This window comes from Vigna unguiculata, chromosome 4 (genome assembly GCF_037176805.1).
Source record: "Vigna unguiculata cultivar grain cowpea cultivar isolate G323 ecotype 2 chromosome 4, ASM3717680v1, whole genome shotgun sequence".
In the NCBI taxonomy this organism is placed as follows: Eukaryota; Viridiplantae; Streptophyta; class Magnoliopsida; order Fabales; family Fabaceae; genus Vigna; species Vigna unguiculata.
The window spans coordinates 41,197,709-41,220,585 of NC_140795.1; the positions used below are offsets into that span (position 1 = coordinate 41,197,709).

General features: G+C 34.4%; 2 protein-coding genes, 1 long non-coding RNA gene and 1 pseudogene across 3 annotated transcripts; 1 reads left to right on the plus strand and 3 right to left on the minus strand.

Annotated features, from left to right (window-relative positions):
• Positions 1-900: 900 nt before the first annotated feature.
• LOC114181615 (uncharacterized) lies at positions 901-2,629 on the minus strand. The gene is made up of 7 exons (XR_014994671.1): positions 2,204-2,629; positions 1,980-2,055; positions 1,641-1,738; positions 1,466-1,512; positions 1,310-1,347; positions 1,124-1,225; positions 901-1,034 (listed from the first exon to the last, which is right to left on the minus strand). It is a non-coding gene; the product is annotated as an uncharacterized LOC114181615 (long non-coding RNA).
• Positions 2,630-3,098: 469 nt separating this feature from the next.
• MFL1 (Mitochondrial substrate carrier family protein) lies at positions 3,099-4,588 on the plus strand. Its single transcript, XM_028068989.2, has one exon. It carries the CDS (start codon positions 3,232-3,234, stop codon positions 4,330-4,332), a length of 1,101 nt encoding a protein of 366 aa, XP_027924790.2. The 5' UTR covers positions 3,099-3,231; the 3' UTR covers positions 4,333-4,588.
• Positions 4,589-5,100: 512 nt separating this feature from the next.
• Positions 5,101-8,468, minus strand: LOC114182187 (receptor-like protein EIX2). Its single transcript, XM_028068988.2, has 2 exons — positions 5,783-8,468; positions 5,101-5,228 (listed from the first exon to the last, which is right to left on the minus strand). Exon 1 carries the CDS (start codon positions 8,380-8,382, stop codon positions 5,821-5,823), a length of 2,562 nt encoding a protein of 853 aa, XP_027924789.2. The 5' UTR covers positions 8,383-8,468; the 3' UTR covers positions 5,101-5,228; positions 5,783-5,820.
• Positions 8,469-9,352: 884 nt separating this feature from the next.
• Positions 9,353-10,638, minus strand: LOC146887199 (receptor-like protein EIX2; annotated as a pseudogene).
• Positions 10,639-22,877: the final 12,239 nt, after the last annotated feature.

Genomic DNA, 22,877 nt, shown 5'->3' on the forward strand with positions numbered 1-22,877 from the left:
AGAATATAATGTGATACAAAAATTCATATTAACATGATATCTTTAAAAGTTGAACAATATTTTAAAAAGTTCTTATTATTTATTTTTTCCATTACTTTTATTAAAGTTCTTGACAATTTAATTAATGACTCTTCAAAAAGTATATAAAATATAAAATAACAAAAAATGATAGGTTACTTGATATTTTTGAGAAGATAATAAACTACATATATTAAAACAATGCAATGGTAGATTATAAAGAACTTTTACATGCATGCCTGTTTTTCCACTCTCAACTTCGAAAATAACAACTCTTCTCCTTTAGTGAATGAAAGGCACAAAAATTTTTCTAGCCACGACCTATCTTCACAGATGTTGTTGTTATCACCAAATTACGTTGGACTTCGCCCATGACGCACAATAGTTGAAAGTCCACTGTTGCGAAAATGCCTTATTAAGTCTTTTTTATTGCATATCTTGCACTTACACTAGTTATTAAATAGTAAAAATTGTGGTTAAATAAATATAAAAAATTATTTTTAATAAAAAGTTATAGATTCACAAATATAAATGCACTCAAATATAAGTACTCATTATGATTTTTCCAACAGTCACAAATGTACAACCAGTATGATGGTTCACATTGATTGCATATCCTTAGCAAGTAAAGAGAATTTATGCACGTACACACAATTTATTAAAATTGATTACGTAATAAATGATTAAATTAAATAATTTTTTTCAAATGAAACCTTTGAATAGAAAAAATAACTTTTAGATCCAGTCATTATATAACATTTTTCAAATGAAACATTTCAAACAATAGTAATGCATACATGTTGTAGAAGAGGTAAAACTTGTAGAGAATAAACTGTTGTCTTTGTTAAACAGTTGATTCATCTGAAATAAAACATTCATTCAACATACAAAAAAAATAAATACAAAAATACCTACTTTAATTTGGTAGACAAAAGAACAAAAGTTTCTACCTTTGTTATATTCTTCAAATACTTCATCCATCTAAAAAGTTGTACATCATTCATCTGAAATAAAACCTTCATTGATCACAAAAAAAAAAGCCATAAATAACTACTAAAATATGTCTGAAGAGGAAAAGATTCCAAAGAAGAAGAAAAACTTCTACCTTGGTTGTATTCTTGAAACAAATCATCGATCTAGCAAAACCTTACTTCATGACAGGAAAAGAAAACCAACCTTTGTTGTATTCCTCAAACAGTTGATTCATCTGAAATAAAACCTTCATTCAACATACCAAGAAACAATTACAAAAATACTTTGATCTGGTAGATAGAAGAACAAAAATTTCTACCTTTGTTGTATTCTTCAAACACTTCATCCATCTAGAATCTTGTACGTCATTCATATGAAAGAAAACTTTCATCAATCACAAAAACAAAAAGTCATACAAAAGTACTAAAATCTATTTGAAGAAGAAAAGATTCCAAAGAAGAAGAAAAGTTTCTACCTTGGTTGTAGTCTTGAAACAAATCATCAATCTAGCACAAAACCTTCCTTCATGATGGAAAAAAAGCCAACATTTGTTGGATTCTTCAAACAAATCATCCATCTTTCATAAAAGAAATTATATCTAGTAGAAGAAGAAAATATTCGACAAAAGTTGGAAGATAAAAAACTTGTACCTTTCTAGTGTTCTTCAAACCTTCATTCCTCTAAAAAGATTCCACCTTTGTATGGAAAATGAAAGAATTGTACCTTTGTTGTCTTCTTCGAGCAATTCCTTCATATGAAAGAAAAACTTCAATACTGTCATCTTTTAAACGTAGAAAAATCCTCCAAAAGAAGAAAACACTAAATCATTTAGAGAAAAAAATACATAACTGAAACATTTAAACATAAACAAAGTTAGGATCAAGGCAAAAATCACTTAGATAAAAGAAAATATAGAAAGAAGATGATTTTTTTTCATTGAGTAAGCTGAAAATAACCGAAAGTTGAGTAAAAATACAAACTTTACATACCATTTTCATTATGCAACGAAAAAGATCAAATCTTTTGCAAAGTTTCTGCTGTTTGAGAGTTTTGCCCCTCTTTGACCTTTTCATTTCAAGCATTTAAACATAAACAAAGTTAGGATCAACACAAAAATCACTTAGATAAAAGCAAATATAAAAAGAAGATGATTTTTTTTATTGAGAAAGCTGAAAATAACCGAAAGCCGAGTAAAAATAAAAACTTTAAATACCATTTTCATTCTGCAACGAAAAATATCAAATCTTTTGCAAAGTTTATGCTGTTTGAGAGTCTTTTTGGGACTCATCTTCTCCTCATTTCATTTGTCTAAACAAAAATTGTAATTAAAAAGAAACCAAAAATAAATAGAGATTTGAATGTGTTAGTGACAAACATTGACATGATGAAACATAAAAAAGCATAAATGAGAAGAGATCTGAATGTTTGAGTGAGAAAGAGAGAGATGGAGTCTCGTAAAAAAGCAAAAAAAGAAGAGATCTGAATGTGAGAGTGAGAAAGAAAGAGATGAAGCATATGAGGTTGTGTTGGCCAAAGAGATGAAGCTTTGTGTGAGTGAGAAACATAGAGATGAAGCTCAAGAAAAAGAGAGAGATGAAACTGAAAAGGTTGTGTTGAAAGAAGAGGATTTTGTGTGTGGGAGACGGAGTGTAAGAAGAAAAGAGAAAGAGATTTTTTTGTTTTTGATTTATTTTTTGAAGCTTCAAAATTCGAAGAGATTGACATGTATGCATTTTTGCCTCTTGTAGACAATTTTTTTTTTAATAGAAATGGGTCAAAAATATTATTTTATTGAAGAACTTTTCATTTGTTAGTTCTCAATATTATATAGTATTAGATTACCTATTAAGGTTTTGATAGAAGGGTAGTTTCAATAAAGAAGTGACATGTAACAATTATTATTCATGGTACCATTAATTATTTAAACGTAAAAACGGACTCAATTGAATAAAATTGACAAAAATTAGAACTTATTTGAATACAAAACTAAAATTAAGACTTATTTAACAAACTTATACAAAAATTGAGACAAAAAATATTTAAAAAAAAAAATACTGCATAACAAGAAAGTTATCAAGTTAACTAGTTTTTTCACCGGTCTAAGAGACGAATTGTTGATTCTCCTTTTTCACCTCTCGTAGTCACAGAGGCAAAAACGACGACGTTGTGGCTCATCTTCTTCTGCGTTTGCGCAATCTCAATTCCTCACCTCAGAAACAATACCACTGACTTCACTCTCCAATGGAGGCCAGGGTCTCTTCCTCTCTGGGCCTCCCTTCTCCGAAGCCACACGAAATCTCAATCTCCACAACCCTCTCCGACTTCCCCTCCCTCCTCACCCACTTCCCCCCTTTCGCATCCACCACCTCCGTCAAATGGCCCCGTCCCAACCCAAAACCCCAGTCCATCAAATCCCTCCCCCTCCTTGATCGCGCCCTAATCGGCGCCGCCGCAGGAGGCCTCGCCGGCGCCTTTACCTACGTCTGCCTCCTCCCCCTCGACACCATCAAAACCAAGATGCAGACCAAGGGCGCTGCGCAAATTTACAAAAACACCCTCGACGCAGTCGTGAAAACCTTCCAGTCCAGCGGCCTCCTCGGCTTCTACAGCGGCATCTCCGCCGTTATTGTCGGCTCAACCGCCTCATCCGCCGTCTACTTCGGCACCTGCGAGTTCGGCAAATCGTTCCTTGGCAAACTCGAAAATTTCCCCGCCGTCCTGATCCCTCCAACCGCTGGCGCCATGGGGAACGTCGCCTCGTCGGCGATCATGGTACCCAAGGAGCTCATCACCCAGCGAATGCAAGCTGGCGCGAAGGGACGCTCCTGGCAAGTCCTCGTGGAAATTCTCAAAAACGACGGCGTTATGGGCCTCTACGCTGGGTACTCCGCAACGTTGCTGCGAAACCTACCCGCGGGGGTTCTGAGTTATTCCTCCTTCGAGTATCTGAAAGCGGCGGTGCTGCTGAAAGCGGAGAAGAACCACTTGGAACCGGTTCAGAGCGTTCTGTGTGGGGCCCTCGCGGGGGCGATTTCGGCGTCGCTGACGACGCCGTTGGACGTGGTGAAGACGCGGTTGATGACGCAGGTGCGCGGCGAGGGGGTGAATAAGGTTGCGGCGGTTATGTACGACGGCGTTTCGTCGACGGTGAAGCAAATTTTGAAGGAGGAAGGATGGGTAGGACTGACACGTGGCATGGGGCCTAGGGTGCTTCACAGCGCGTGCTTTTCCGCGTTGGGTTACTTCGCTTTTGAGACTGCGAGGCTTGGGATTTTGCGGGAGTATCTTAGGAGGAAGGAGTTGAGTGAAAGGGAAACTCAAGTTTCTGTTTCAACTGCCTGAGTTAGTATTTTCACTATTTTTGTTCTTTATTGTTTAATTTATGTTCGGATTTGTGTTTTGAGTTTTCAATGAGTTACTTCTTGTAGAATGTTTCAGTAGAAAGTATTTGTTATGGAATTTGGGCTACTTAGGTGGCTTATACAAATGTAGGTTCTTGAATGTTGTCGTAGTTGCCCTTTTGCTTGAGATTTGTTAATGGTTACACATAAAGTTGTTGCAATAATAATTGTTATAATAGTTTTCCTCCTCTGCATAATGCTGTTCTCAAATTCAAAAATACATTTTGGTTGATGGTATGCTTCAGTGGTGCCATGTTCTTGCAGAAACAAAACAGGTTGCTGATTCTTAGGCTGGATACAGTTTTAACTCTTAGATTTCTTTTAGGAGTTTTGAGGCTCCTACTCATATCACTCTTTTAGCTCTTTTGGTCTTTCACTAGTGGGTTTTGAGTTTTGTCTACAAATGTAATGCTATGAATACTTTGATAGGTCGTTGTTGTTTTTAATCTGGAAGACACATATTAATGCAGCGATAAATGGTGAACCTTTTTGTGCTGCACCGAATAAAATCTCTTCTTGATATCTAATTCTTCTGAAACATGGAGATTACTGAAATGAGTTTTGTTTCTCTTAACAAAGGATTAGCTAACATTATTTTAAGTGTCTCATCATCAAAACCTTCACATTTTAGATATCAATAGTCTAGGCGTATGAAATAAAGTACAATTACAAATGCATTACAGACAATAACTTTAACAAGTTTGTTCAAACAGTGATTTTGTAGCTCATTCAAAATATGATATCTTTTGTCATGTTTTACATTGCAAACTTCAATACTATATCTCACACTTCCAGCCATCCATCCTAGGTTAGAATTTTGAATGTAATACGCCATAACTGCAAATTTTGTGCCACAACACAATTCAGATAACAGACATTAATGGCGATGAAGAGATTTAGAGACTGAATTTTATTATAAACTAAATGAAACTCAAATTCTAGCTACCCTTTTTTCAGAGGTCTAAACAATTGAAAAACCATTTCAAAACAAGAAAAGTTCTCTAAACAGAGCACACCACCTTCAATTTCATCACAACATAAAAAAGAATCGTTTCTTAGAGAAGTAACTAGCAGTTGTAAAAGCACAAAATAAACAAACAGGAGAATCATATATACTCAATTGTTTAAATTGATGACATCGAAGAGATATAATGATGTGCAATTGTAATACAAGACACATAACAATGAAAAATAATAAAATATGCAAATGATGTAAAGTTGTGCTTCAAGACAAATAACAAGGATGAAAAACAATTCAATATGAAATTTCTAATAATTATATTCATTCTAAAATGTACATTTCATATAAGATAGGAATTACTGATTTATTGAACTTTGGCACAGAGAAAACACTACGAAGCTCAAATAAAGAAGTTATTTGGATTAAGTACCTGCTAGTCCTTGAGCTACCTGTGTTACTTCTTTAGGCTCACTTCAACATTACAAGTATATAGTCTGTCACTTTGTTCAGAAACCTGAGGTAAGCAGATCTCCATGGTTGCCAAATTAGTATTGACCCCATTAAGCCCCAAACACCTGTGACGAATCCTAAACCCATGCTCTTATACAATGCTCCATAGAAAAGTGAGTTGCCATCTTCATAAATTGCAACTCCTTGAGGCTTTGTTGTTGTCTTGTCTCCAAGACAAGTTTTATTAAGCTGTTCACCACAAAGATCAACATTTCCTTCAAAACTAGAGGCATCAAAGGTTTGCAACTGTCTTCCCCAAGGGATTCTTCCCATCAGAAAGTTGTTTGACAAGTCTAGGACAGCTAAACGATCAATTTTGGAAAGAGCAGAAGGAATTTTTCCAGATAAAATATTTCTTGACAAGTCAAGAAATTCTAGTAAGTTTAAATTTCCGATATCAGAGGGAATTTCTCCAACTAAGTTGTTTCTTGATAAATTCAAAGACACTAATCCGAGTAAATATCCAAACTCTTCTGGTATTTCACCTGTTAAAATATTACTTGAGAGATCAATGCTCTTTAGAAGATTCTCTGGATTCCAATACACATGCTCCTGACCTTTCCACATCAATAACACATTGGAGTCATACAGTGCATAGCCGTTATATAATCTTTCACTTATTACTTCCCTTTTCTTCATTGCTGTAAAATTCCTCAAACACGTTGGAATTCCTCCTGACAAGTTATTCCTTGAAAGATCCAAGAGGTGAATTTGTCTCAAATAACAGAGATGAAATGGAACACTTCCAAAGAAGTGATTTACTCGCAAACTCAAGATTCGCAATTGTTGTAGACTTTCTCCAATCCATGAGGGAATAGGATAAGAAAACATGTTTTCACTCAAGTCTAATATATCTAAATAGGTGCAGTTCTTCAGTGTGGATGGTAGTTCTGCTAAATTGTTGTTCCGTAAGATCAAGGCTCTTAAATTAACAAGAGTGCCCATGGATTGTGGAATCTTCCCTGACAAATTGTTATTGCTTAGATCAAGAAATTGCAGTGAATTCAAATGATCCCAACAGTCGCTCAACTGTCCCATTATTTGATTATTTGACAAATTCAAAATGTGCATGTTTGGGGTTGCATTCCTTCTACACAAGAATGTGTTTAAATCTGAAATTTTATTTTCAGAAAGATCCAATGTGTAAGCTTGTGATAGGAAAGCAGGAATTCCACCTTCAAGTTCATTTGACTTAAGAACTATAAACGTGTCATGAATAAACTTGATTGGTAAATTGGGGATGGTACCTTTAAGACTGTTATAAGAAATATTCATCATACTGATAGATTGTAACTTGTTCCAAAACCAATCTGGTACATAGTCATCAACCTCAGCATCAGAAATATCTAGGCTGTTCAAGTAACTTTGAGTCTGCAACCAACTTGGGAAATTAGGACCCAATTTGCAAGAAGCGAGACCCAAATACATTAACTGGAAAGTAGGAATCCAGGTAGTAGCAAACATCACTGACAATGAGTTGCCTGATAAGTCTACATCCTTCAATTTGGACAAATTTGTGATATGCAATTCATTGACATAACCCTCAAAGTAATTCTCCTCAAGGTGAAGCTCATCCAACTCGTATAGCAACCCAATGCTTTTAGGTATTTCTCCTGTTAACTGATTATTGGAAAGATCTAACATCCTCAAAGATGAAAAAATTGAAAGATTATGCAGCATGCCACTAATCCTGTTATAAGATAAATCCAAATTCTGAAATACATGTCTATTGCACCATGAAGAATTTTGAATGAAGTTCGAAATTTCCCCAGTCAAGCTGTTATTGTAAAGGTATAATTCCTGCAATGTGCATATATCCCCAAAGGAAACCGGAATGTCTCCTTGCAGTTTGTTACTGTTAAGGGAAAGAATTTCAAGAGACTTCATTCTTTTCCCAAATTCATCTGGAATGGGGTCTTCTAACAAGTTTGCATCAAGGTAAAGACAACGAAGATTGGTGAGAAAGTTTAAAATCCAGTGAAATATAGCTGATGATTTCAATAGATTTTGGGAGAGATCAATGAAGACAAGAGAAGATGAAGAATTCTCAATGGAAGTAGATGATGGGACCAGAAAATTTTTATCAGTAAGACCACAATTTTGCAAACGAAGTTCTTGTAGTTTGGAGCTCAAGCTAAAATTTCCTTCAAATATTGATGATGTGAGATTATTGTAAGAGAGATCAAGGATCAAAATATTTTCCAAATAAATCAATGAGGTGATATTAACTGCACCTGTCAAATACACTTCATCATTACCACGAAGATCAAGTTTCTGAATGTGACCTGTTTCATTGTTGCATTCAACCCCGTTCCATATGCAACAATCTGTATTATTTTTGTCGTTGCTCCATGTAGACATCATGCCAAAGTCATCTTGGAGGCCTTGTTTGAAGTTGAGAAGTGCTTGTCTCTCCCTCTCGATGCATTTTACATTCAAGCTGGATCCAAGAATGGATACTTTGGTTTGTAAACACACTAACATGACGAACAAGATTTTGAAAAAGTAACTTCCCATCATGAAAAATTTTCCCCAGATTGCAGACTCTGAGAAAGAACAATGTTCAAGAATAAGAATTTTGAGTTTTCATGTATGTATTGAAAACATTGCCGCAGGATTCAAGTAGTTGGTATGCTTGCATGACTTATTTTCTACTCCCTTTGTCTTCATTCACTCTTCAAGTCAATCAAGCAACAAAGTCTCAAAGTTGGAATTATTTAAATGAAAAGAAGATCAAATGAAATTTCTCTCAGCCGAAAGGAGATAAAGGGTATAAAGGTTAAGATAAGAAACCCCAAATCTTCATTTTAAATTGACAAATATTAGAAGAAACAAGAGCGTTTTGTCAGAAGTGTTAACGAAACTTGTTTGATTATAAATTTAGAAAATTTTGTTTGACTTTGCAATAGCTTCTTTGAAAGTCATTCTTAGCTGATTGAACAGTAGTCGAAAACTATATATTTTACTTTGAAATGATAACCATTATAAACTATTGAGAATCTTGTTCAGTTACTGTTTAAATTAGAAAAGCAAAGCATAAACAATTGAAACAGAGGAAAGAGAATGCTCAACTGAAACATAATTTGAATATTCGATAAACACAAGAATAATATTGGGAGAGATTGCATCTATTTCCAGCTTTCTTGACATAACTTTGCTTGTTTCAATTCTTTTGGAGTCAATTGTTATTGCTCTAAAGGAAACTCTTAACTAATATTTTTCTGCCTGAGGTTGACTGGTAAATCCGTTTGTCGCTATAAAGTTTCAAAAGTAACAAGCAAAACAAAAATGAAAAGTTAAAAGGATATATATTCTATTCATTCAACTTTCATAGAAGGATTTGATAATTTTTAGAATGTCTTTAGAAAATGAATAACGTCAATCTAAAATGACACTCCTCGTACTTAAATGAAAAGAATAAGAGATGACACTCCTCGTACTAAAATGAGATAATGGGTGTTTGATACAAATGTCCGTTCAATCACGAACATTCAAAAGATATGGTTGAACTTCATAAATTATTTTAAAAGAAAAAAAAATTGAAAATGTTCGTACATAAGATTATAAAAGTGATGGAAGCCTAGAATAAACACAAGAGTTCAAACAGAAATAAGAAGTTATTGAAATTCAGTACATGCTATCCTTCGATAAATCTATTGGCTATGTTCAACTCAATCATTATAACTATAGCCTATCAGGTTGTTCAAGAATCTCATATAAGCGATTCTCCATGGTTTCCAAAGTAGCATTGACCCTAAGAAGCCCCAAAAGCCTGCAAAGAATCCTAGTTCCAAGCTCATGTATAATGCTCCATAGAAAATTTTATTGTCTTCTTCACCATCAATCACTGGTTCTTGAGGTTTTTGTACTGTCTCGTCTCCACGACAACTTTTGTTGAGTGCTCACCACAAAGATCAATATTTCCTTCAAAACAAGAGGCACCAAAGGTTTCAAAATGTCTCCCCCGAGGGATTCTTCCACTGAGATTATTGCTTGATAGGTCTAACAATCCAAGAGTATCAATGTTTGGAAGAGTAGAAGGAATATTGCCAGAGAAATTATTTCTTGATAAGTCGAGGAATTCTAGAAAAATTAAATTTCCAATCTGAGAAGGAATTTCTCCATATAAGTTGTTTCTTGATAAATTCATAGAAACTAATCCAAGTAAATATCCAATCTCTTTTGGTATTTCACCTGTCAAATGATTACTTGAGAAATCAATGCTACTTAGAAGAACCTCAGGATTCCAAAACACATAATCACGACCTTTCCACATCAGAAACACATTAAAGTCATAAATATAATACTCAACCGCGTCAGATGAAACTTTTCGTCGTCTTGCAATTTGTCTTGGAATTAGTTTACTTTCCTTCATTTCAGTAAAATTCTTCAGACATGTTAGAATTCCTCCAGATAAGTAATTCATCGAAAGATCCAAAAGATGAATTTTCCTCAAATAACAAATCTGGACAGGAACAATTCCAGTGAAGCGATTTACTCGCATGGTCAAGATTTTCAGCTCTTGTAGATTTTCTCCAATCCATGAGGGTATTGGACCAGACAACAAATTTCGACTCATGTCAAATATAATCAAACTTGCACAACTCTTCAGTGTGGAAGGTAATTCTCCCATTAAATTATTGTTTCGCAAGACCAGTGCTTCCAAAGCACCAAAGTACCCATGGACTGTGGAATCTCCCCTGATATTTTATTATTGCCCAAATCAAGAAATTCTAATGAATTTAGATGTTTCCAACAGTCAGGAAGTTGTCCCATTATTTGATTATTCGACAAATCCAAAGTGCGGATGTTTGGTGTTGCTATTTTTCCACACACGAATGCATTTAAATGTGAAATGTCATTGTTGGAAAGATCCAATGTGTCAACTTGTGACAAAAAGTCGGAATTTCACCTTCAAGTTGATTTCAATTTAGAATAAACTTTGTCAAATCACCATTATTAAGATTGATTGGTAAATTCGGAATTGTACCTTTGAGACTGTTGCAAGAAATATTCATCACACTTATACTACGTATACACTATTACAATTTTACCTTTATGTTGTGTTTGGTTGAGATACTTTACTGGAGTAATTCACTTATTTGGAGAATTTAAAGTTTTTTGAAATAAAATGACTTGTTTGGACGAAGAAATTAAAAGAAAATTAAAATTGAAGAACTTCAAGAAAGTATTTCAAATAACTAAAATAGTAGAATTTGAAATTCACTAAAAATAGAAGGAAATTGAAATTTCACTCAAGTATCACTCACTCACAAAGGTTGATCTGAGTCGGCCTGTGATGAAGATCAAGTTAAGTCAATTTGGGTCGAAAGTCGAGCTGAGTGGTTTAGGCTGAATGTTGACCCGAGTCGATTCAAGCCGAAGTCAAGCTAAGTCGATCTAGGCTAAAGTCGAGCCAAGTCGACCGATGTCTAAGGTCAACTAGAGTTGGCCCAAGCCGATGGACAAGCTGGATCAATCCGAGTTGAAGGTCAAACCGAGATTGCCTAAGCCGAAGTTAAGTCGAGTCTAGCTGGACCAAAGTCAAGTCGAGTCTGCTCGGACCAAGTTAGTTCGAGCCGGAGGTGATGGAGCCGAGTCGACCCAAACCGAAGATCGAGTTGAGTTGACATGGACCGAAGGTCGAGTCAAGTCTGTCCGGGTAGAAGGTCGAGTCAAGTTGGCCTAAACTAAAGGTCGAGTCAAGTCAGCCCAGCTTGAATCTTCGTTAGTCGATCCGAACTGAAAGTCGAGACAAAGGTCAAGCTAACTCAACTTAAGATCAAAGATAAAGTTGAGTTTGTCTTAAAATAGAAATTAAATTGTTTTATCCAAACAAAAAAAAATTGAAATATCAGATATTTCAATTACTCCATCCAAACAAACTTTTTAGTAAACAAAGGAAATTCAATTATAAGTAATTGAAATACTATCTATTTCAATTTCTTAAAATTTTGGAAATGTCTCGTCCAAACATATGATTAATTATTTTATAAATATTTTACGTTATAATGGCTATTAATAATTGGATTTTTAAATTACGTTAGCTATATTTGATTATTATAAAAGAAAACACACAACTCAATGTTTCCACCAATGTTATGAGTTATCAGGCATATTCAATTTGTAATTTGTTACAAAATCAATTTGAGACAAAGTAAATTCCAGCATAAAAGCACATAGAAACTTTAAAGTAATTTAAAATCTTGTATGAAATAGCGGATAAACTTAAAAGAAAGTTGTCCCAAATTATATGATTGGATCTTTTCAATTATCATTACAAGAATGTTTACAAATGGCGTTGGCCAAAATGAGACATGACAAGGCCAAAGCCCACGCTAATAGGTGTATGGTTTCAATCTCGACGCGGTGAATGACACCAAAATCATTTATGTGAAGCCTATTTGAGTTAATCAAAGGGCGATGAATAGTAACTTCTTGGTTATCATCGACTAAACCGACACAAACAACAAAAATATAATAATCAGTATAAGATATGTCGGCCAAGCCCACTCACAATATGAATATAATAAAATATTTAAAAAGTCATTTGTCCGTTTGGACAACACAAGTGGTTAACGAAGCAGGAATTATATTTTTTTTGAAATGACTCAGAGTTGAAAAATTTAACTCAGCAAGCAATGAGCTCGCCCAATAACATTGATACATAAATATGCATTACAAACGGTGTCCAACACCCTAATAATTCATTTCATGTTTCATTCAACACATAAATATACCGATTTCAATCCATTTAACCTAAAATTAGTCAAAATATACTAAATTTACATATTAAATAAACACTTTGCATCTCAATACCAAATCCTACACATCGTTGATTTCATATTTAACATACACCAAGCTAATACGCCAAACGTGATTCAACAATCAAAATAAAATTTTGGCAACACCAACCAATCAAAACACAATACACATTACACGTTACATGAAATTAAAATTAAAATAATAAACCCTAAAGACATTTTAGCCACAAACTTTTCAAAGCTCTAAACTTGCTTTGAAATACACTATAATGAATCCTAAAGGCCATGAGTCATGACTACTTACCAATTTTAAAGCCTGAGATAGCAGGTGGAACAAAATGTCCAAGAAAGTTCGCTAGGATATGCTTTAACTTGTCTCTGATACCATATTAGAAGTGGGTTTAAAGCCTAACTCAATCCCAAAAAACCGGCTTGTAAGGTGAGGTTTACACCTCACTTATATATTATGAAATTACCTTATTTCTAGTCAATATGAGACTTTTACAGTTAGTACACTTTATCATTTTTCATTCACATCTACATTTATCAACCATCACTTCGAAACCATTATCACCTACGTAGACATTAACATACATAATCAGATATTTGAGTTGCTTACGTCATTCGACACATTTTTCTTCAACGTTAATACCATGAAACACATTTGTAACGTCAAATAAATTTAACAAAATTTTGTTAAAAAAACAAAATTTACACAATTCTAAAATTAAAAGACTAAATTAGATTAAAATTTTAAAAATAAACTAATTATAAAGTTTGTTTTGATATTTCATAACGGGTGCAAGAAGAAATTTGAGAGGCACATAAACAAATGATTCACATTTCCGATCTTTTAAGCATGTATGTTTGTAAATTAATATATGTAAAATTAAAACTTGAAAATTTTAAATTGTTAATTTTAAGGTTAAATTATTGTTTTAGTCCTCTAATTGGTTTGTTATTTTCAAAATGGTCCTTCTATTATTCAGAGTCTTAATTTAGTCCTCAAATTTTCAAAAGTGACTCAATTTAGTACTCTCCGTTTAATTTAAACAAACGTCGTTCAAACAGTAATGAGGTGGCACAATTCTATTGATACGTGTCAACGTTTTTAAGGGGCAAGAGCAATTGACGTGACATAAGTTGAAAAGGTGTAACTTTGTTTAGAAATAGGAATCAGGAAACCTTAAATGTTTCCCAACATCCTAAATTCATTCTTCTCCTCTGCTACGTTGTTGCACAACATTCTTTTAATTATTTTGGCCCTAGATTTTGTTATTGAGAGACATGTCTGAAGTCAACTCCTGTAAGTCTTGCACATGTTCACACAAAGAAATGCGTGGTGTGTCTTCTCTTGGTGGTGGGTGGAAGGGGTTGGGTGTGTCTCCCATTTGTTAATGTGGAGAGGTTGTTGTAATGAGAAATGCCAAAACAAGTAGGAATGCTGGGAAGAAATTCTAGGGTTGTCCAAACTTCAAGGTTAGCTTGTTGAGTTTTATTTTTCGATTTTTTGTAATTCGTGATTGTCAATAATGTATTTTTTGTTGTGCTTGATTTGATGAACAGAGAGGAAATGAAGATTTTGTTGGCTGTAATTATTTCAAGTGGTGTGGAGAATATGATGTTGATGACAGAGATGGTGTCATCATCAGACAGAGAAGGAAGATTGTTAGTTTAGAGAAAAGTAATAAGTTGTATGAGAAATGGATAAAGAGGTTAATATGAATTGTTTGTGTTCTTATTGTAGTCAATGTATTCTTAGTTTCAGTAGTGATCAAAAGCCCCTAAATTGTTGTGAAGGGGTTGTTTGTAGTATGTTTTGTTCTAGTATGGTGTGATGTTGTATACTGCACCAAAGTTGTATTTGGTTTTCATATGATATATAAAGTTCCAAAATTAGTGAACTCTATGTATTTGCCTTTTATATATAAACATGTTCATTTTTATGTTTTTGTTGGCTATTACACAGTGCAAATGAATCACACAGAAAAAGGATTTGAAGTAAACAAGGAAACTTGTGATATATATTTATATCAACCACAATAAGTTTCTCCAAAATAAAACATCAGAGTTTCTCCAAAATACCACAATAAGTTGTGCTCCAAAATACATCAAGTGTTGTTTCTCCAAAATACAACCATAAGAAACTAAATACATCAGATTCAGATTATCTCTTGTCCACTAACAAAATACAAAATACAAATAACATCAAATTTTCATGGTTTCCAAACATGATCTCGCCTATGCTGAAGCTTTGGCCTTATATTGGGTCTGCCACGTGATGGTGGAATTTGTGGAATTGGTGTTGCAGTGGGATGTGCTGGAAGTGGTGGAATTGACTCTTGGGTAGTCCTCGGTTCAGTTACAGTTGAACCTTGTGTACAAATCACAGCTGGTGGCACATTTGCACCTACATCAGAAATGGATGTTTGGGTTCTAGGGACAAATTGAGCAGAAGTAGATGGCTGGGATGGAGGCACAAATTGTTGAGTGGACAAATTTTGCCCTTCATCAAAAGTTGGTCCCTTGTTTGGAGGCACAAATTGTTTATGTGGCTGATGTTGGGCTTCATCAGAAGTAACTGTTGGTAGTGGAGATGGTGGAACTTATAGGCAAGTGGTTCTATTGTGTCCAAGTTGCTTACATGTTGAGCATTTCTTCCTTATCCCCTCTCTTCTAACCTGGGTGTCATCTTTCTTCATCTCAGATGCTTGTAATCTTCTTTTCTTCTTAGGTCTTGCAGGCAATATACGCTTTAGTGGAGGCAACATAACATTCAACCCCACCAAGATCATCAATTAAAAGGTTTAAGAACCAAGACCACATGTCCTTATTTTTAACCTCCACAACTGCGTATGCTAATGGCAACATCTGATCATTTGCATCTCATGCCACAACTGTCAATAACTCACCACCAAACCTTCCCTTTAAAAAAACATCCATCTAATCCTATTACAGACCTACATGATACAAAGTTGTCCTTGCATGCTTTTAAACAAACATAATATCTTTGAAATATCTTTGCACCATCATGATCTTCAACCTTTAATTTTATTGTTGAACCAGGATTTGATCTACGCAGCTTTTGAGCATAATCATAGATGCGTTTGTATTGCTCTGTAAACGACCCATCAATCTTGTTTGAAGCCAATGATCTTGCTCGAAAAGACATTGCACGAGATATAGAAACGTTCCACTTTCTTAAGCCCTTTTCACGAATGTGCACGACCTTCACAGTAGGATTTTCTCTCACTGTGTTTTCTATTCTTCCACTTAACCACTTTGCATTCATTAACCTATTGTTAAACTCTCTACAACAGGTATGTTTATCAACTATCTTTCTTAACTGTGAAGTTTGAACAATAGGTACATATGCACAATAAGCAATCCAGCCATATTTTCCTTTTGAACCCAAACATATCACCCTTACTCTTTTTTTGTCATTCTTACCAATTTTCAAGTTTCTCCCGTTTTGCAACCCATATGTTCTAATGGCTTCTATAAATTCTTCTTTACTTACAAAATATGTCCCAACTTCCCATTCATAGTCAGCCATACTTTTGGGCATAGAAAATGTGGGAAACTTTCCACATGTGTCTTCCTCTTCACTATCAGAATCAGTGCCTACCAAACTCAACAATTCATCAGATTCCCATTCATCATCAGAGAGTCTCCTAGCATGTTTGTTGATTTGTACATTATTCTCAGCCTTATTAATTCTTTTCCTATGTCTATAGGAAGTCCAATCTGGCCCACCCATCCTTGGGTCACAATCTATATCTACATCAAATAAACCATCACTTTCTTCATGTATGGAATCAGTGGAGGAACCATCTTCAATCTGAACCTCTTCCACATTTTGTGTTTCAGGCTGGACCTGCGAGACACCACTATTAGGCTGCACTTGTGATTCACCCACATTTTGAATCTCAACCTCAACCTCAACACTTTTAGGCTGCACCTGTTCTGCTGTCTCACACTGCACCTCTTCTAAAACTTTTGCCTCACACTGCACATGAGCCTCATTTACTAACTTTTTTGCCTCGCACTACACCTCAACCTCACCAATTTCGCGTTCAACTTGTTCTGCACCATTACACAACACCTCAACCTCATTTGTGAACAAATTTGCCTCTCTCTCTCTCTCAACCTCAACCTCATTTCATAAATCCTCTACGGGTTCAGCTTCAGTGTCATTCTCCACACTCGTATTGTCTTCACCATTATCCCCAGCTGGATAATATTCCAACATATGTACCTCCTCTGCTACACAAACTGAGTGAATGACATACATATGGACTTCACCACGCTGCTTCGCGATTTGGACCATATGTAGTGCACCAACATCATCAACAAAATGACGCAACCTTTCCTCCAATGCTGGACAACCTCCTACTGAATAACATAGATCCTTCACATTAATATAACCCATTTCTCTCAATATAGAAAGCACCTCGAAGTAAGACCACCTGTCTTCATCACACCATAATTCGCTTCTTTGGCCATAAACGTACTCCATTCCCCCTCATTCACGAAATATCCTCCATGGTGAATAACCACTTGAAACTTGTCATCTTCCATGACAAAAACTGGGTACTACTTGTAAACCTGTGAAATGACCAAATACCCATAACAATATACATTTATTACAACATATACCACCGAAAAACCAATAGGATACACAAACCTTGTTAAAGGGAGACTACAAACTACACATTAATGTGAAAATGGTGGGACAACACAGAAACATCGAAAAAATTAATCAAATTTTTAATTGAAAACGACAATCAAGCATCCAAATCAAAACCCTATACTCAAAATCCACAAAACCCTAAAACGCAAAGCTATAAAATTTGAAGCACAACTCACCTGGAATGCTCGACGATTTCGATTACAAATGATAACCCCAAGAACGAAATTGGTGATGCTCCCAATTCCTCACACCAACGCAATGCCTCGACAATTCTTTTTCACCCTGATCCCAATTCCACTATCAGTAACCCTAATTACATTCAGCCCAATTCACCTTCCACATAAGCACAATGTAACGGGCCATGTAATTCCAAGTGAGACAGAGTAAAACAATCATGTCACTGTTCTATTATTGATTTTGACGCTGTTAACTTTGAGGACTAAATTGAGTCACTTTTGAAAACTTGAGGACTTAATTGAGACTCTGAATAATAGAAGGACCATTTTGAAATTTGCTAACAAATTAGAGGAGTAAAATAGTAATTTAGCCTAATTTTAAAATAAAAATTATATTATATTTTGAAAAGGTGAAAAGTAAAAGGGTAAATTTTTTCTTTTTCGTGGTTATTTTTCATTTTTACACATTGTAACGTCCCATTTAAATAATAAACTTAATTAAATGAAACATCACATGGAATAAAATAAAGAGCATTGTCATGGAGTATAATTGTCACTCCTTACAGTTATCCAAAAGTCACTAGGAAAGAAACATTGGCACACCACGATGACATTAACAAAACGGAATAAGAGTTTAACAATAACCAAAATATATGCTTAAGGAGCAAGTTATTACATAGGCCACAACCTTAAAAGAAAACGTGGAATAAGGAGATCCAACCCAAGACAAGCTACGCAACGGAGTTTTCATCATCTTGATGATCACGAGGAGTTCTCACATCTGCTCACATAAATAAATTGATGATCATCGCAAAAGGAGAAAACCACACACAAACACACAAGCAAACAAAAAGGGTAAGTTAGAGTGGAAATTTTTTTATCATACAATTGCGTACAATTTTAAAGTCAAAGATACATAAATCAACCAAGAAGCAAGACTCTAAGACTCAATTATCCGGATACATATAATTAGTCGAATTCATTGAATGCTTGCACTTGTGGTGGCCTCTATTGCTCTGTAGAGCCATTGCCAATGGGTTTCACCCTACCACGCACAAGGTTAGCCTTCAAACATCTAAGGTCATTATTCTGCCAAAGATTATGGCCTCTTACTATAAGACCCGAGAAATTTAAATAATTAACTAAATAGTTATTTAATAAATGCGAGTAGTATGAGCCTTTATGGCATTTAATGCGATTTGATATGACGTGGAAAAGTACTAGCTCAAATGGTTTAGAGTACTTGGTTGTGTGAAAAGACTTGGGTTCGAGTCTTATGTATGCCAATTGTATGTTATTTTAATATGTGTGTTATTTTGAGGTTATGCTTGAACATGAATAGTGATAATGTAATCCTAAGATTATAGGAATTATCACGAAACATGATTGGTTGAGTCTGGGTTGAAAAAGGTTAGGGGGTTGTCCTTATGTGTTTAAATTAAATGATATATTGTGTCATGAACGGGTAGGATCATGGATGGTGGTGAACACGTCATGATATGAACGGCGGGTAAGTCCGTAGAGCAGGACTATAAGTAGGGATGTTCGTAGAGGTAGGACCACGAGCGGGCGGGCAAGTTCGTGCGAGCATCATAAATCCTAAGTCTAAGGCTAACTATTTGTGTGATTTGAAGGTTGAAAAGCCTTGGGGTATTAAGGTCTTGGCCAAGAACTGACTAGAATAATTTAGTGGGGTGTTTTAATTTTATTCACTTATGTGTTTATGTATTATGAGCTCACCATTTTTGTTTGTGTTTGGCGATGATCATGTGACTTATCATACGGGAGCAGATGATAATTCAGGTGATGTTGTTGATGCATAGATACAAAGAGAAGGGCTAGCTTGTGAGTCTATGAGCTAGGGATTTTTACTATGTTTTCCTTTGTTTTATCAAAATTTGGAACTTGTAATAACATTATTATTGTAGTGATGTTTACATTATGGCGCATTGAAAGATATTTTTAAATTTTCCCGCGTTTGGGAATAATAAAATTATGTCGATTATTTTTCTATATTTTATTTATTTATTTAATTAAGTAATTTCTAGTAGGATGGTACACCTGCTACTCTCACCACTTGAGTCAGTATGCTCTACGTGAGACTAACTGACTCTTTAGAGTTTCAGGATGCAATCCTTACTTGAATCCTTACTAAATTATATAATGAGGTACCATCACGAAACCTTCGTGGAATTACGTCCTAACAAGGAGGCACCACCATGAGCTCCCACCAAAAAGGGTCATGGAATTACGTCTTGACCATAAGGCACCACCACGAAATCTTCGTGGAATTACGTCTTGACTATGAGGAACCACCATGAGATCTCACCTAGAGATTCATGGAATTACGTCCTAAACCATATCAAAATCATGTCTCACCAACCAGCATAAAATTATCATGCATACCAATCTCATGCCAATATATATAACCAACCATCCAACAAAATCATACTTTCCATTTCATGTTCAACATAGCAACATCTCATCCCCATTTAATCTCATACAATATACGTGGCACCATACATAAGATATTACATGCATATTCACATACTTCATACTTTAAATAAGGTACTCCAATCAATCATACAACCAAAAACTAACAACATGGAAAAGAACACAAATTCCTGCACCAGTCTCGCTCAAGTTATGGATTCTCGCTCAGGCGAAAGAGGTCTTTCGCTCAAGCTACAAGTCCTCGCTTAGGCAAGACTGCCAACAGACCTCATCGCCTGAGCGAGACTACTCTTCGCCCAAAGGTGAGGTCTCTCGCTTGAGCTACAACCAAGCGAACCACAACAAGCTCCCACGAGTTCTCGCTTAGGCGAGACCCTCTCACCTGAGCGAGATGCTTCATCGCTCAAAACGAAAGCTCTCCACCTGAGCTCGAGCTCGAGCAGCAACCTAGGTCAGTTTTTGTTATTCTTGCCTAGGTGAGACAAGTTCGCTTGGGCGACAACTTCTCGCCACTGTTCGTACCTGCATCAGCCATACATTCCATCCCAAACAACACATCGAGGTATTCCATGTAACCACAATAGCACATAAGCCATATATGAACACAAAGCAAAACTAGAATACACAAACATTAAGAAAATACGAAAAACCCTAGCTTCCCTTACCTTTTTTAGTATAGCTAAGCTTGAGGATATTTTAGACACTAACAACGGTAATACCTCAGCTCCAAGAACGAACTCAGCAGCTGAAGAGCACGAACATATGAGCAAGGATGAGTCTATAAGGACGACTCAAGACATAACAGTGCAACTGGTAGGGAAAAGAGAAGATAAGAGTGAAGTTTAACTTACATGAAGGCAACGTACTACAAGCTTGGAGGAAAAGGGGGCTCTCTCTCAAACCCTAACAAAGCACTGTGTATCAGCTGTGAGAGGGGGAAGAGGAATAGTTTTCTGAAATAAGTAGAATGAGAGGGTTAGGGCTGGTTTAGGTTGGGCACCCTATGGGCCAACCTTAGGCCCAACAGACCAAGGTAGGCCCTTAAACTTTAGGGCAGAATTTTAAGTGGGCCTTACACACATGTTCTCCCTTGATTGTAACTTTCCTTATTTTTTTAAGATTTTATTGTTCTTTTTGAAGCTTTTATTTTAACTTTTGTTCTTTTTGGAAATGAAAAACATGTTTTAAGTTAGAAACATGTTCCGGAATACTACGTGGTATTCATAGCAAATGTTGGAAATCAACACACTTAGGGTTTCATTTTTTATTTAAGGTATAATTATTGATTTTGTACCCCAATTTTTTTGTTAAGTTCAATTTGGTCCCCATACTTTTGATTTGTTCAATTTAGTACCCTAATTATCTTAAAAGATTCAATTTGGTCATCTCCGTTAAGTTGGAGTTAACACCGTGTTCATACAGAACATGTGTCAAGTCATAAAATTTTTATTTTTTTTTTCAAAAAATTCTAAAATGGTTACGTGTCAGTTTACCATCGTGCCACATGGCAACATACAATCATGAGACGTGGTAGTGGTAATAGTTGTTTTCAATTTAGTCCTCTATTTAAATTTTTGGTTCAATTTAGTACCCCAATTTTTTAAAATGATCCAATTTCATCCTTTCCAATTTGATACAAAATTAGTAACTAAGTTTAATTATAACTTATATATACATATTAAAATAATTGTTTTGAATTTATACATCAAATCACTACACTTAAATATTTAAATTATTTTATTTTTTACAAGTGTAAAAAATTTCATGTGTAAAAAATTACAAAGGTAAAAAATGTAAAAATAAAATAATTTAAGTATTTAGGTGAAATGGTTTGATGTATATGTTAGAAAAAGTTACTGAAACATGTAAATATAAGTTGTAATTAAGCTTATTTACTAATTTGGTCTCAAATTGGAGATAATGAAATTGAATCATTTTAAAAAATTGGAATACTAAATTGAACGAAAAATTTAAATAGAGGACTAAGTTGAAAATAACTATTACCACTGTCATATGTCATGATTGTAAGCTGCCACATGGCACGATAGTAAACTGACACGTGACAGTTTATAATTTTTTACAAACAAAAATTAAAAAATTTAAAATTTCACGACTTGACACGTGTCCTGTACAAACACATTGTTAACTCTAGCTTAACGAAGATTACCAAATTAAATCTTTTTAGATAATTAGGGTAATAAATTGAACAACCAAAAATATAAGGACGAAATTGAACTTAACCATAAAATTTGGTACCAAATCAGTAATTATACCTTTATTTTACAAAAAGGACTTGTGAATTTATATTCAATACAATCTACATCACTAATAAAGAGATTTTCTCTTTTGATATTCACATTCTTTTTAATTTTATATTTTTAGTAATTATTCTCTTAAACTTACATAATTTGTAATAAAAAATTACCTACTAATGGATAAATGATTTATTTTACAATTTTTTATAAAATTAATTTAATAATATGTTGTTTATTTTAATAATAATATTTTTTTATATTTTCTACTGCATTTACACTAAAAGACTACATATTTTAAGAAATCATAATTAATTTTAACAAATAATTATATAATCCTATAACTAACCTTAGTATAAAAAACGAAAGTTTATATAAAATTGAATACATAACTATATTAAAATAATAAATACATGATTAAAGTGAATGAAATTAAAAGAAATTATACATAATCTTGAAAGTACACTTGAGTAAAAAGAAAACAGATGTTTTTATTTCTTTAAATTTGTTAAATTTTATAATATTTAAAACCTAATAATGGATATTTTTCATAATCATTTTATATAATATTTAAAATGATTTATAAAGACTAATTTCTGATTTTATTATGGAAAAACGTTATGGAAAAAGCTAGTAGTATAAACAAACTCTTAATTTGATAACAGCACGTCGCAAT